The 14,928-nt window shown below is 38.4% G+C and overlaps 1 protein-coding gene across 1 annotated transcript in view; it reads right to left on the bottom strand.

Moving 5' to 3' along the window:
• Window positions 1–14,928, bottom strand: part of yjefn3 (YjeF N-terminal domain containing 3) — a 39,529-nt gene that overhangs the window by 2,996 nt on the left and 21,605 nt on the right. Inside the window, exons 3-4 of the mRNA XM_060880313.1 lie at window positions 6,969–7,077; window positions 1,130–1,240 (exon numbers count right to left, since the gene is read on the bottom strand). Coding sequence (XP_060736296.1) covers window positions 1,130–1,240; window positions 6,969–7,077 — 220 coding nt within the window. The remainder of the gene's footprint in view (window positions 1–1,129; window positions 1,241–6,968; window positions 7,078–14,928) is intronic.

Raw genomic sequence — 14,928 nt, 5'->3', positions numbered from 1 at the left:
GTTCCAAAAGTGCTGACATTGGAGACTAAATAAATCTGTGTTTTCAATCAATTTATTTTTGTCTACAATACTGGTCACTGTGCAAATAGAAACAATAACATTAAATTAACCAAATTAATTAAGAACCAGTGAAATCACTCGTTGAGAGCCACTGATATATAAAATTAATTAACACCCAATCAGCATCAAACACTTAAGAGTGCAGTTGAGAGATGGAGCAAGAAGTCTCAAGAAGAAAAAACAGACGACAAAATTGGGCTCACATCTTACATTCTGTAATAAGGATATTTTTAGTCACAATAACAATTTGTACAAGTTATGGGAACTAATGTAGTTTCAGTGCTATAATATTAATGTTGCCTGGCCCAGAGGTTCACATACATAAGCAACAGACCAATTTAATTCACTTTTCTTTTCAGTTCAGTTCAATTTGGTAGCCTATTTTTTTTTTTACAATAGGCATACCACATTAGATTAGAGAAGAGACATGGCAATAGACACAGAAATTTATATGTCTACATTTTTACATACAGGTTTTCATTATCTGTAAAAAAATCTAAAAGAAAATCTGTACCTTATTAACCTATGTTCCTTCGGTAGTTCCTTGTCTGTTAACTTTGTTTTACTGCTAAATTAAATATACTCAAATTCATGCCCTTTTGTGCTTGGGTGATATTTTTCTTGCTATTTCTTCTAATCTGTTTTGTTTTTTGTTCATGTACATGTACAGTCTTCCTGTAAATCTACAACAGCAGCTAGGAATTGCCTGAAACTAACTTTTCTGTCCTATGGATGAGACCATGTCAATGTGCTTTATGCCTTCCAGGAATGCTGTAATGTAAGAATGAGCACTCTCTTGGTTCTCAAGCCAAACCACAGCACTTCACTGATAGCTGTAAAATTGCTTTAGCAGATTTTATCGATATTTTCCAGTGGCTGAACACTGATATGCCATAAATTTGTCATCTCTAACACATATGGTGAAGTTATATAAGAGCATAATATCCTAAAGCAGATTATCTTAGTTTAAGTATGTTTTTCTCTTGTAGAGAAATTCCAAGAAAAGGAATACTGGTGTAGAAAGATAGTATCTTCTACAATTCCACGTGTGGTTATTATTCATACTCACAAATATGCGCAGGTGACGAGCACAAACCAAGCCAATGGCACCGTTTTGCTCTGGCCCACAAATAACCAAGACTGTAGGCTGTTTCTTGGTCAGAGAGCTCAGAGGATAGGCCTGCAGGGAGAAAAAGAGAGAGAGACACCAGTGAGACATCTCCATTTTGAAATCAAATAAGCCAAGTACTTTATCACTGTCAGAAGTTCTATCTATAGCAGATGTGGAACAAAAGGGAATGATGGTATCCATAGTTAAACCCATAACAACCTCACAGCAGTTGTAGCATGTGAAAAACAATGTTTAGACAACAGGATACAGACTTTAAATATCGCCCTTTCCATTGGGTGCCTAAACTGAGCCAAGCATTCAGAGCTGTTCATATTTTCCTGGTTGGCTCACAGCAGTTCCTTCAGCCGAAACGTCATCCTGAAATCTCTTGTGTCGCATTTGCTGGAACCAAACAAGGTTTGCCATCTATTCAGAACACACGAGGATCTGAGTGTGCCTGACATGAACAATAACCCAATTAAAGGGAAAAGGTTTTTTTTTTTGTTAAACCCAATCTCTATCCACCACATTTATAGTAAGTTTCTATGGACAGAAATTTTCACATTTCACTGTAGTGAAGAAAAATAAGGAAATCAGCTTCCTCAAAACCCAAATATAAATATAAATACAGGGGCACTTATTGGACTGTCAATAAGAAAGACTGTATGGAACACTCTGTAGATTGCCTGCATGAAAATATTTATACATAAAACTCTATTTATATACATTAAAAATGGTTCTTTCATGAATGGGAATACTTTTTTTAGAGGTAAGAATTTGCTATTATGTGAGTCAGGGGTGGACCGATGAGTAATCCACCAGAGGGACTTGCAGATTTCATGTCCTGGTTATTTGTTTAAATTCACGGTTGCCCAAACGTGTAGGTTTATCAACCAAAAAAACACCTTCTTGACTAATTTAGTATGTAGAAATGCATTAATTCAATCAATTCACTTTATGGTAGCACATGTTTCTGAATCCCACCACCTGCTGCAACACACACATTGGCCCAAGCACAATCTGGAGGTCAGTGAAGGATTTATTTTTAAACCCCTGCTGATTTCCTTCCTTGGCCAATTCCGACCCACCGGTCAGTTCTCCTGTGTCATAAGACAGCTCTGTGGTTGTTTCCTCTGACCTCTGTAAAGCCAGTGAACTACATCGTTTCAACTGTTGCTCATGTAGTGTCATGGCATGGGATAAAACCAGAGCCGATCCTGACCTCCCTGGGGCCCTAAGCAAAATTCTGCTAAGGGGCCCTTGATCCCTGATGGTTATTATTTACTGAGGGATGTGCATTCATATTGACCTGGCATTATGCCCATTCCAATGTAAATCCATTGGTTTCCATATTGCATTAACGTTGTTGTAACCTTGATTGAGAGACTATAAACATTGTCATTTAGGAGTGCTATCAAGCTACTTTTCGAACAGGTCCCCGCACAGATGTTGCTGCTGGAAAGCACGCGTGTCATTTCGTGCACGATTGCACACCCATATGAACGCTTGTTCACGCGCTGCGCGGTTATCGAGGTGCCGTTTATAAACACCGTTGCCCTTGGGCGTTTATTCACGCGAATGTTCACGCGATAAATTGTTGTGTGACAGACAGGCCAAGAGATGCACTGGCAGCACTGCACAGCTAATTTAGCTAGTCAGATAGAGACTAGAGACAATCAACTTAACTTTACTGTTATTTGCTCTTGCTGACATCAAACTTGAAGAGAACACAAGTTTACCTGATTGCTGTTCTTGCATTTCACTCTCATTTGGTTTCTTTTTTCTCTTTTCATGGCCAGATAGATAGCTCCGCTTCATATTGTCATCTACACAGTAAATATTAACATGCGCTGTAAAACGAGGCAGGGGGAGGCGGGGCCTTGCGTAATTTGTGAGGCCCTACGCAACTTGCGTAGTGAGTGTACAGTATAGGGCTGATCGGCTCTGGATAAAACACTTGGAGGACAGCGCTAGCCACACATCCACATACTTGAGCTTATAGACACCATCATCCAGTTAGCATTACTAGTTCTAACACAGTCACTGACGGCTGCAGCATCACTGGGATTCACATTCTTTATCGCCACAGAACAAACTAAGTTGAGTAGCACATTTATTTATTTGTTTGTTTGTTTGTTGTTTATTTGTTTATTTATTTGCTATGTGAGGTCTAAACACCTAATCTCCTAGCTGTATCTTTGGCCAATGACTTACTGATGTCATGTTCAAGTCACAAAAACCCAAACCCAATGAAGAGAATATAATTTGAACAACATTATTTTACACAAACAGTGTGTAACAAATGCACTTACTTAGCATAAACTCAACATATGTTGTTATATTGTTATTTACAACCTTTTAAACCTAATCTGTTTCTGACAGCAACAAAAAACATAGGAATGGGCAGCACCTTTTACAATATTTTGTGTTTATGTATATTTCTCTTAGAGCTCATAATCAGTGAGTTTTAAGTGAGGTTTTAAGTGGGCATTATTTCTTTTCACAGTATAAAAAATGGTTCTTCCATTCTACAGCACCTACAATACAGATGTGGTGAATTCCGATTAGCTTAGAAAGCACTGGTATATTCATTTGAGGAGCTAATTTCGTTAGTTATTAGAATTTTTTTCATTAAGGAATTTTTCAGCTGATCACCTCTGGGGTATGACTCACAGCATGTGAAGCATCATTTTCAATCCTGCATTTTAATGTGTGTAGCTGCTCATTTCCAAGTAGATGCAGAACCAAGGCAATAATGAAGCTAACGGCACTTGGAAACAGTATAATCACCTGAACTAAATGCCCCATTAGGGCTAATCAGCTTGTATAGATGCTCCATTGGCAGGTGTCTGAGACACAGTGCAAATCACAGCTAGCTCTAATTTGGCAGTATGTTTTCTCTCTGGTTCCTCTGAAGGTTCTTACTTCCAGAAATGAACAATCCTTCAATTTAAACGCAGCTCTGTGATGGGTGTGTTTCTGTAATGGAGTATAAAACTCATTGGTCCATTGGTGGGTTTATTTAAAACAGTCTTTCACTACAGCTCTGATCCTCTGTTTTGGAAGCAAAGGAAAAAGAAGGTTTGGTGTCCTTGGACCAAAAGCCAGTGGCTGTATTTTCCCATTCTGCTGATGGACTGAGATGCACACTGGGATTTCATAATACTTGCTTTTTTATCTTTGTTCTACAGGAGAACTCAGTTAGTTGCTCATTTCTCCACATGCACTAATATTACAACATGTAAAAACCTGATGTTCTTCCCTGGCTGCTGTGAGTACTGAGACCTGATCTCACACAGTCAAAACACACACAATGTTCCGTCAGTCTGATGATGACAACAATATCCTGATACCCGGAATGAGGATTGACCTCAGACACCAGTCTTGGAAAACTTCAGAACATAAAGTGCTTATTTCTAAGGGTGGAGGAGGGGGGGTGTAGGTTAGGTGCAGGACGGTTGAAGTTTGCTTTGGAAGCTTGCTCTCCGGGTGAATAGCTGGGTTATGAAATCAGAGAGCAGTAAAAACAAACGACTGTTTTTTTCTTTGAACAACATTATTGATGTCATTCCAGGTTCTGAGCTACTGACCAGCATGTTTTTCTAGGTTAAGATTTATGGAAGCCAGCAAGGGGTTTTGTTGATGCTAATTGTGACAGGGAGCTTGTGGTCGAAACACTCAGAGGAAGCAAAAATGGGCAGCAAGTAAAACTCCTGACTGAGGGAAGAAAATTTACCCACAGAGAACATCCATCAGGAAACAATCACAGGATTCGCATTGCTCTCAGGTAAGTCACGAGGAACCTGACTCAATCCAGATGGAGCTACAGGGCACACAGTGGTCTGTTTGGGCCAAACTGGAATAATTCTGTCTACCTCCTGTCTGGTCTTATTTAAGACTATATTCCCTGCTTACTGTAGTCTGGCTGTTGACCACCTATAAGGAAAACAAAATCTAAAAGGAGATCTGCAAATTATCTTACCTTATTAAGGCTTTAATAGGAAGGCTGGACTGTTGAAACTTGGAAAAACATCACCTGGTCTTTTTCCAATCAACAGCTGTCCAGTTTCAGAGAGTTTGTGCTTCACATTCCTGTTTTTTTGGCTGACATGAGTAGAATCTGATGAGGTCTGCTGCTGCTGTAGCACATCCAGCTCAGATTTCAGCATGTTACTGTATGTGTTGTGTATTCTGCTCACCACAGTGGTAAAGAGTGATTATTTGAATTACTGTAGCCTTCCTGTCATCTTGAACCAGTCCATCAGGCTCCTCTGACTTCTCACATCAATATACTAATATGCTATTACTTTTTGTAAAGCATTTAAATTTGCAACTAGAGAAGATATTCCAGTTCAGTTTTACCCAAATATCACTTTATATTAATATACAGCACTTTAGCAAACACATAAAAATAATAATGGATTAAACAAACTAGTGAACAATAAACATATTTTTTTTTAGTCTTTAGCAATTTCCCAGGTGGTTCAGTGTTGAAGCATTGACCTGGTTACTAGGAGGTTGTGTGTTCAAATCATGATAGTGTTAAGTGTGTTCTCTTTTTTAAAAAAAAAAAGCCATGTCTATTATTTTTTGTCTATTTGTGTCCTATTTTCCCCAGTTTTCGGAAAAACAGTTGATACAGTTAATTGGAGCACAAGTGAGAATCCTGATTAGGTCTCCTGAGATATGAAAAAACTTTGTTTAAGCAAATTTTCTCCTGGGTGAGGAGACACTCTCGAAAACACAGCCATTCTCTGTAGGAGTGTTAAAAGTGAACCCCGGAGCTGTTGAGTCTAACAAGTTACAAGTTCTTTCCATGCCTGCTTGGCCAGACCATGGCACTCTTTTGGGAGCAGGTTTTAAGCCATTGTGTGGAGATTATGAAAACAGAAATGGCTGCAGCACAGGAAGAAAACCATGTAGGTGTGTGGTCTTTAAGATATATAGCCTTTGAAGCAATAGAGTGCAGTCAGAAGGTCACTGCATCAGAGTGGGTCATGGTTGAATTCACTACATGCTTTAAGTAAATGGAGGGTTCTTCCTCATCGCCATCTAACACTTACTTCATTTATTCCCATTGCTGTTGGACATATAAAGGTTTCTGCACTGTTCTGGCTCTGTGAGTAACAACACTTCACTATGAAACAAAGACAAATCAGTTTTCTCAGCAGTCCACAAGAACATATTATTTAAATCTAAATATGTCGAATAATACTGATTAGCTATTTTAATGCCTAGAAAGTACTGCAAATGACCCAGAGACAACGCTTCACCTTTACGCTCATAAAAACGTCAGGGCGTATGAATATGTCTTCCTGCTGCCCTGACCTCTACACATGGTTAGACTTGGGGATTAGCTACAATATTACAAAGAGGCAAGAGGTCACAAATGAAGTTCAGAATGATCCTCAGTCCAAAAGGTCTACTGTTTGCCCTCTGAATTATATCATGAATTACTGATGCATAAGATTGATAAGTACTTTTGGACCTGCACTTTCCTCACACAGAAAATAACTGCATAACTGTACTCTAGCTAACATAGCTAGTCGTCAACTTAACTAACAGAACTCAGCTTGTGTGTGTCTCAGGTTGCACTGCCATTATCATCAAAAAAATGTAAAGATATAACATTATATGAACTTAGAAAAAAAAATAGATCAATGCCTATTAATATATTTTATGAGAGTCCACTATCCACCATAGTTGTTCTTGCAGAAATACTTTAGATGTTTAAACTAGGATGCACTATTAAATATTTATTATGTGTGTATATTTTTTTTATTTACTCTCTTGATACCTTGGTGATGGCAATGGCACAGGCATGTCCCCAAATCTCAATCAGCTGCTGTTGTCCAAAACGATAGTCTGTGAGGAGCTCTGTCTCAATGGCAGCCATCTCTGTTTTACTGGAGAGAGAGAGAGGGAGAGAGTTATCAAAATGTGTGTGTGTATATATATATATATATATATATATATATATATATATATATATATATATATATATATATATATTCTCTTTTATATGTATATAAAACAGAAATTTTTATTCAAGTCATATTGAAAGGCAATAATGTGTATTATGTGCATCATGCAGCATGACGTCATGATTGAAGTGCTCCAGTGTACTAATACAGCCAGAACGTGTATTTATTCTACAGACTGGAACTGATTAGCCTGAGATCTTGCAACTGATAGGCTTTGACAAGGAGCTTAATATCAGAATATAGATTGAGACAGCAAACTATAACCATTTGAGTCATATACAAGATGCAGCTCACTCTCACTGACAGAAACTAGAGAGAGAGAGAGAGAGAGAGAGAGAGAGAGAGAGAGAATGAATGAATGTTTATTCCATTAAAGACCCCTGCTGGAAGGTTTCAGTAATACTGACAACCCCATTCAGGACTCATATAGACATGAGTGACTACTGATCCCAGTTCATCGGTACCAGTATTTTTAATTATGTCCATTTAAAGCACTACAACTTAATTTGTCATTTTCTGCCCTTCAATGTATAACATATAAACACAGCAGAAAATCATTTTTGGCTCTTTATTTGGTTCTCAAAGTTACATTTTCGCAGTTTCCAAGACAACGGGTTCAGTGAGTTGCTTGTTTTAAATTTAACCAGTCAGCAGCAAAAAGAAGTGAGCAACAACATACAAAGAAGAATGCTGCACTGCTTTTGAGCTGATTATCTCCTTTATTTATCATGTCATTAGTGACTTCATTCATATTTTGCTCTCTCCCTCTCTATCTCTCTCTCTCATTACAGATTGAGTGGTTTGTTTACAATCTGCCTGTATGAACCTGCAGTCTCAAATGGACCCAGCAATAATTAGAGCCATTTATCTCTGTACTTTTCCACTGTGAATGAGCAACTAGTTCCATGGGTTTATATCCAGTATCTCTGTTTATTAGTTTATATGGTGTAATTACAGAGTATTTGCCATCAGAATGTTCAAGATTGTTCTAGTTGAACATTAAAATTCAACATGAAAATAAAAAAGAAATAAAACAAATCCAAAATATAAGATTTAGTCCAATAGCAGTATCGTTGGCACCCCCTTTATAAAGCACACCATCATATTTACTGTAGGTTGTGATCACTGAAATGCTAAAGGTCAGCAGGCATTTATCTGAATCAGTTAGATGCTTTGATCATTGTGCTAGCCCACTGCATGAGGACGTTTCAGCCTCGTGGCATTTACAGTCATGAGGGTGATTGCTTCCTGTCTTACAGTCATGAGGGTGACTGTGATACAATGATATTTGCAAAGTTCAACACAGTGCAGTGGGGTTATTTTGTATATTTACCCTGGTATTTAGACTTTTCTGATAGTTGGCCTCCAAATTTAAACGCATGCTTGTCATTTTTGTGTCCTTCAAAAAATATCTATGAAAAATATGCCACCTATATACAGGGAGTGCAGAATTATTAGGGAAGTTGTATTTTTGAGGATTAATTTTATTATTGAACAACAACCATGTTCTCAATGAACCCAAAAAACTCATTAATAGCAAAGCTGAATATTTTTGGAAGTAGTTTTTAGTTTGTTTGTAGTTTTAGCTATTTTAGGAGGATATCTGTGTGTGCAGGTGACTATTACTGTGCATAATTATTAGGCAACTTAACAAAAAACAAATATATACCCATTTCAATTATTTATTTTCACCAGTGAAACCAATATTACATCTCAACATTCACAAATATACATTTCTGACATTCAAAAACAAAACAAAAACAAATCAGTGACCAATATAGCCACCTTTCTTTGCAAGGACACTCAAAAGCCTGCCATCCATGGATTCTGTCAGTGTTTTGATCTGTTCACCGTCAACATTGCGTGCAGCAGCAACCACAGCCTCCCAGACACTCTTCAGAGAGGTGTACTGTTTTCCCTCCTTGTAAATCTCACATTTGATGATGGACCACAGGTTCTCTATGGGGTTCAGATCAGGTGAACAAGGAGGCCATGTCATTAGTTTTTCTTCTTTTAGACCCTTTCTTGCCAGCCACGCTGTGGAGAACTTGGACGCGTGTGATGGAGCATTGTCCTGCATGAAAATCATGTTTTTCTTGAAGGATGCAGACTTCTTCCTGTACCACTGCTTGAAGAAGGTGTCTTCCAGAAACTGGCAGTAGGACTGGGAGTTGAGCTTGACCCCATCCTCAACCCGAAAAGGCCCCACAAGCTCATCTTTGATGATACCAGCCCAAACCAGTACTCCACCTCCACCTTGCTGGCGTCTCAGTCGGACTGGAGCTCTCTGCCCTTTACCGATCCAGCCACGAGCCCATCCATCTGGCCCATCAAGACTCACTCTCATTTCATCAGTCCATAAAACCTTAGAAAAATCAGTCTTCAGATATTTCTTGGCCCAGTCTTGACGTTTCAGCTTGTGTGTCTTGTTCAGTGGTGGTCGTTTTTCAGCCTTTCTTACCTTGGCCATGTCTCTGAGTATTGCACACCTTGTGCTTTTGGGCACTCCAGTGATGTTGCAGCTCTGAAATATGGCAAAACTGGTGGCAAGTGGCATCTTGGCAGCTGCACGCTTGACTTTTCTCAGTTCATGGGCAGTTATTTTGCGCCTTGGTTTTTCCACACGCTTCTTGCGACCCTGTTGACTATTTTGAATGAAACGCTTGATTGTTCGATGATCACGCTTCAGAAGCTTGGCAATTTTAAGAGTGCTGCATCCCTCTGCAAGATATCTCACTATTTTTGACTTTTCGGAGCCTGTCAAGTCCTTCTTTTGACCCATTTTGCCAAAGGAAAGGAAGTTGCCTAATAATTATGCACACCTGATATAGGGTGTAGATGTCATTAGACCACACCCCTTCTCATTACAGAGATGCACATCACCTAATATGCTTAATTGGTTGTAGGCTTTCGAGCCTATACAGCTTGGAGTAAGACAACATGCATAAAGAGGATGATGTGGTCAAAATACTCATTTGCCTAATAATTCTGCACTCCCTGTAGACTTCCATGAAATGATTACTTAAATAGAGCTGAGATATGTACAGTCCTATCTGAAAATACAGGGACAGCCAGGATTTGTTGTTTCTGCTATAGACAATAGTATGTGATCAAATGACAAATATTAGGTGACAGAACAGAAATTCAGCTTTTGTATACATCTAGATATGATAAACAAACAACTTAAACATGGCATATTTTTGTCAGACCATCCAAATCGGTATTATTCATTCAACATCCAATAAAGTATAGGAACAGAAAGTCTTACAGTTAATTAAATAACATTCCATATGACCCACTGCATCACCAAACCTTTGTGATGCTTTATTTCAGGTTGTACTGCAGCTTTGGTTTGTTTTAGTGGGTTTTCCCTTCAGTCTCTTCTTTAAGAGATGAAGAGCTGCTCACTTCAGTTAAAGTATAGTGATTGACATGGCCAGTTTATAACCTTACACTTTTACGGATGAAGGCCTTTGTCTTGATGTCATTGTGTTTTGAGTTATTATTTTGCTGCTTGATGAAGTTTCTTTCATTGAGTCAGTATGAAATTCTCTCTAAACTGGCAGAAAGTATGTATAAATAGTCTGAATTCATTCTACTGCATGCATTCCATTCTCCATTATCATGAGTTATATCATCAATAAAGTTTACTGAGCCTGTTCCAGAAACAGCCATGCAAGCCCAAGTCATAACACCACCTCTATTTCGTATGATCAGTGAGCTCATATGTTATGGATCATGAGCAGATCCTTTCTTCCACACCACTTTAATAGAGGTTAATCTTGGTTTCAGAACAAAGTGGTTGGACCACGATATTTCTGCTCTCAAAATCTTCAAATGGTGGATTGTGATTCCTTTAACCCAGCCCTGTGGATGTTGTTGGTGATGCCACGGACTATACTGTATGCTTGTCATCAACTGCTGATGTTTTCCTTAGCTACCACATGAATGTCTGGTTGTTAGTACACCAGTTGTTTTTATTTTTAAGGACATACCAGATTTTTCAAGTAGCTATGTCCAGCGATTTTCTGCAGTGGCACTGAAAGATCTTTATTTTCTCAGCCTCCAAATGGCTTGCTTTTTCCCCATAAAAAGTTCTCTGGTTTTCATGTTAGTTTATCATTAACAAATGCAGTCTTCACAGGTGAGATATTCAGCAGTATTAATTCCAGTTAAGATCATCTAAAAGGGCATACCTGGCCATTTTTTCACTTGAAATGATCATTACAGAGAAGACAGTATAAAAACACTGACTGCCGTCCCTTATATCAGCCATGATGTTAATAAGTCAAAAATGTACTGTAGTGTCATGTATTGAACACATTCAAAGGTCCTCTGTCCAAAAGGCTTTCCCAAGGTAAATTTATATAATCTAGTATTTTTATTTATATATAATTTATTTATATTTTATGATTATATGATTCATATACACTGCACACTATCCAGCATGTTGTCACCCATCTTAGCACAAACTAAATTGTTATAGCTTTGTTTAAAACGACCAAGCTGCACTGATCAGATCTCACCACCAGGGGGAGTCACAACTCATTCCCGCCCAATATCAGAAGAAATATGCCACAGACTTAAAAATCTCTTACAAGTGACTTCAGAGCTGGCTTTGTGTGATCTCATCTACCCGTGTAAGCGTTTTTGTTATTTCTCTGTTGAAACTCCTACCTGAAAAAAATTAAATATGTTTATAGTGCAATATTAAACATTAGTGATAAATGTCATGTTTCACTATTGGCTCCTAATAACAAAAAAGGTAGTCTATCTTTTCACCATAATTTTCCAATGATAAGGAACATTCAGTGTATATGTAGTAACTATTGAAATTAATATGCAAGATGTTCCGTGTGGATTTTTCCATTAAGAGCAACTGTATCAAGCTGCAAGTTTTCCAGAAGCCCTTCATGCCCCATGCAGATCATACAGATGTGTAATCACATGTATGAGGTTGATTAAGTCCAACATGCAGCCAGCACGTCTGCAGAACCCCCACCAGTGCAGCATCAATAACACATGCACTCACACCAACCCCCTAAAGTGAAGCTCCACATGAATTCAAAACAGCTCTCTTCTTACAGGAGCACAATGTCAGGGTCAAAAGGGCCAAAAACAGGCATGAAAGACAGTAATTTTGCCTTCGATTTCTGATCCATTAGAGAGGAGTACTTGAACTTGGCCTATTTTATAACAAGAGAGAAAACACATGAAGCTTACTTTTTTTAACTCGTTTTTTGCCACTTTAGTTGCATCACTGTTTTATACCTAGAATAGATCATTAAAAAACAAGCAGTGTGTTTAGATTTGTTAGCCCACACTTCCAGCACACTCAAGTACCTCTGCTTGTATGAGTGTATGAAATAAGGCACAATTTGCACATGCTAATGTAGATATAAGCTTGCTACTTATTATCCACATTAGACTTTCAACAGTGTTGTTGAAAGTCTAATAAGTCAGAGAATCAAGTGGCTCAAGTCACTGATAAGAGTCAACTCTTTCAATTTGAATTTGTATTGCGCCTTTAACAATGGACATTGCCATGAAGCAGCTTCCCAGAAATACAAAGTCAAACACAAACCCATCCTCATCTGGGTGAGACCGGATATTTCGATTGTATAACTGTATATTACATGGTCAAAAAGTACAATTATGTAACCAGGAAATTCATTCTTCTTTAAACATGAAGTCTATCTTGTTTAAATGATCAGCTCTTTGCCAGTTATGCTCACTAATACATTACCAAATAATTGGTAATTATTTGGTAATTATAGGCATAATCACTAGATATCCACAAGATAAACATTTTCATAGAAGTGAGCTGCTTTTAAAAAAAAAATCATCTGCTAAATAAATGCAAACGGTATCGGAGTCAGTGGAAATGGTCGGCTGTTTCTGGAAGAAAAGTGCTGAATAGACTAAGTGGAGGTGGAGGGAAACTGAGAAGCAGCCTTAGTAAAAAATAAATGCCCAAAGTGAGTGCAATCATGAAGAGTAGATTAATTACCCTGGTGCATTGAACCATTACAGGCTGGTTCATGTTACAGCGCATAAGACATAATAGTGCCATCTATAACCCCTTGTTCAGAAATGCTCAGGGCTTTCAGAACTCATGGTGAATTATACAGAAACCTAATATCATATAATTCACATTTAAATATCAGTTTTTGTTTGTAACATTTTTCTTTGCTGAGAAAGGTAGACAAGTTCTCAACACATCACAGATGTCTCAACTATAATGTTTTATGTCGGGGCAAAATTCAGCCTTATGCGAGTTGACCTATTTTTCCACAGACTTGAAAGGTTTGTAAACATCAGTACTTTTAGTAGCATTTCATGAAAACCATCCTTGTCCAGATACCATCAAGTTGACTTACAGCACTGAGAAACTCAGCTCAAAGAACACAGAGAACTTGGCATACTTTGCCTGTGATGCTCTCTGTATGTCTTTTGAGGACACATCCTTTGGCTCTCACTCTGGAGATGTCAGTAAGTGATAAGTGATAGAAGTGATAGTGAGAACAAGGAGTAATGGACACGAGTGCTAATTAGTTGCCAGAGTCAGAGGTTCATGACAGAGCTGATGTAATTGTATCAGAGGTGAAGGGTAGAACTGGAACTGAATGACCAGTGAAAACCTGACTTTGGGTAATTTGTGTTTATATTAGAAATTAAGCATTCATGGAATGTATTTCACTTATTTTAGCATTTTCCTTTTCGACATTAATCACTTCGGATAGGTTAGGTTTTATTCCAGATTTCAGTTCAAGAAGAGTTGCGCAAATTGAAGCGTTCCATGTGCTCTTTATACAGTATATAGTTCTAAACAGTTTGAAATAAAACTCGATCGATCGATAGATAGATATTCATTAAAAATGTTTCTGTACTGAATGAATGTCCTGTACTTTTTCCATTTCCTTCAACCTCTTGACCTTTATCTTAAACTCATCACCCTTAATATCTGATCACTTAATGTCACAGGTGCTCTCACTTAACCCTCCAAATGTGATATCATAAACAGAGTCCAGAGATAATCCATGCAATTCAGATGGATCAAACATCTGAAAAATAACAGAATGATAAACATATGACCAAATCAAAGATTTACGTCAAGCTGGAAGACAGAAGTGCAGGCACTGTGGCTCAGCTGTCTACTGATGAATGATTAATCCTGTGAGCTGGACATGATGAGGCCTCATTGGAGGGCTGTAGAGTGTTGGGTGCAACTGTGTCCACCCACTGCACCTGTAAATGTCATCAGGCAGTGTGCCAACAGGTTGCTTGCCAGACAATGACTTTCAACTGGACAGATGAGCACAGTAAACAAGAGCAAGCTACATTAGGGTGTAAATAATTTTTCTCCCTTTATAGTGACTAGAGATGCTTGTTGAGAGCACCAGAGACATACATGCAAGGGTCATTTTTCAGGCTCTCTGACCCAAGGAAGCCATCTCAGTCACACCTCACAGCAGGTTTGTTAACTCAATTTGGAAATTCACTAGGTTGGCCAGAGCAAATGCTGATAAAGCAGCCTTCGCTCCGTCTCTGTTAACTGGAACAGGAATACATCAATGTTAATTTTTCGAAGAGATGCTCTGTGCTCTGGCTGCATAGATCAGGCATTGCTCTGGGCCGACTGCCCACTTGCTTGACAGTGGGGTTGTGAGCAGATGAACTGTGCTTGACTCTGGAGAAGGGCTTCACAAGGACTTCATCTAGACCTCAAACTCCACAGGCCCAGTCATATCCAAGAGCCATAAAATATGAGCT

Source organism: Tachysurus vachellii, chromosome 1 (genome assembly GCF_030014155.1).
Source record: "Tachysurus vachellii isolate PV-2020 chromosome 1, HZAU_Pvac_v1, whole genome shotgun sequence".
Classification (NCBI taxonomy): domain Eukaryota; kingdom Metazoa; phylum Chordata; class Actinopteri; order Siluriformes; family Bagridae; genus Tachysurus; species Tachysurus vachellii.
The sequence above is the reverse complement of the archived record's forward strand: the minus strand, read 5'-3'. Positions and strand labels throughout refer to the sequence as shown.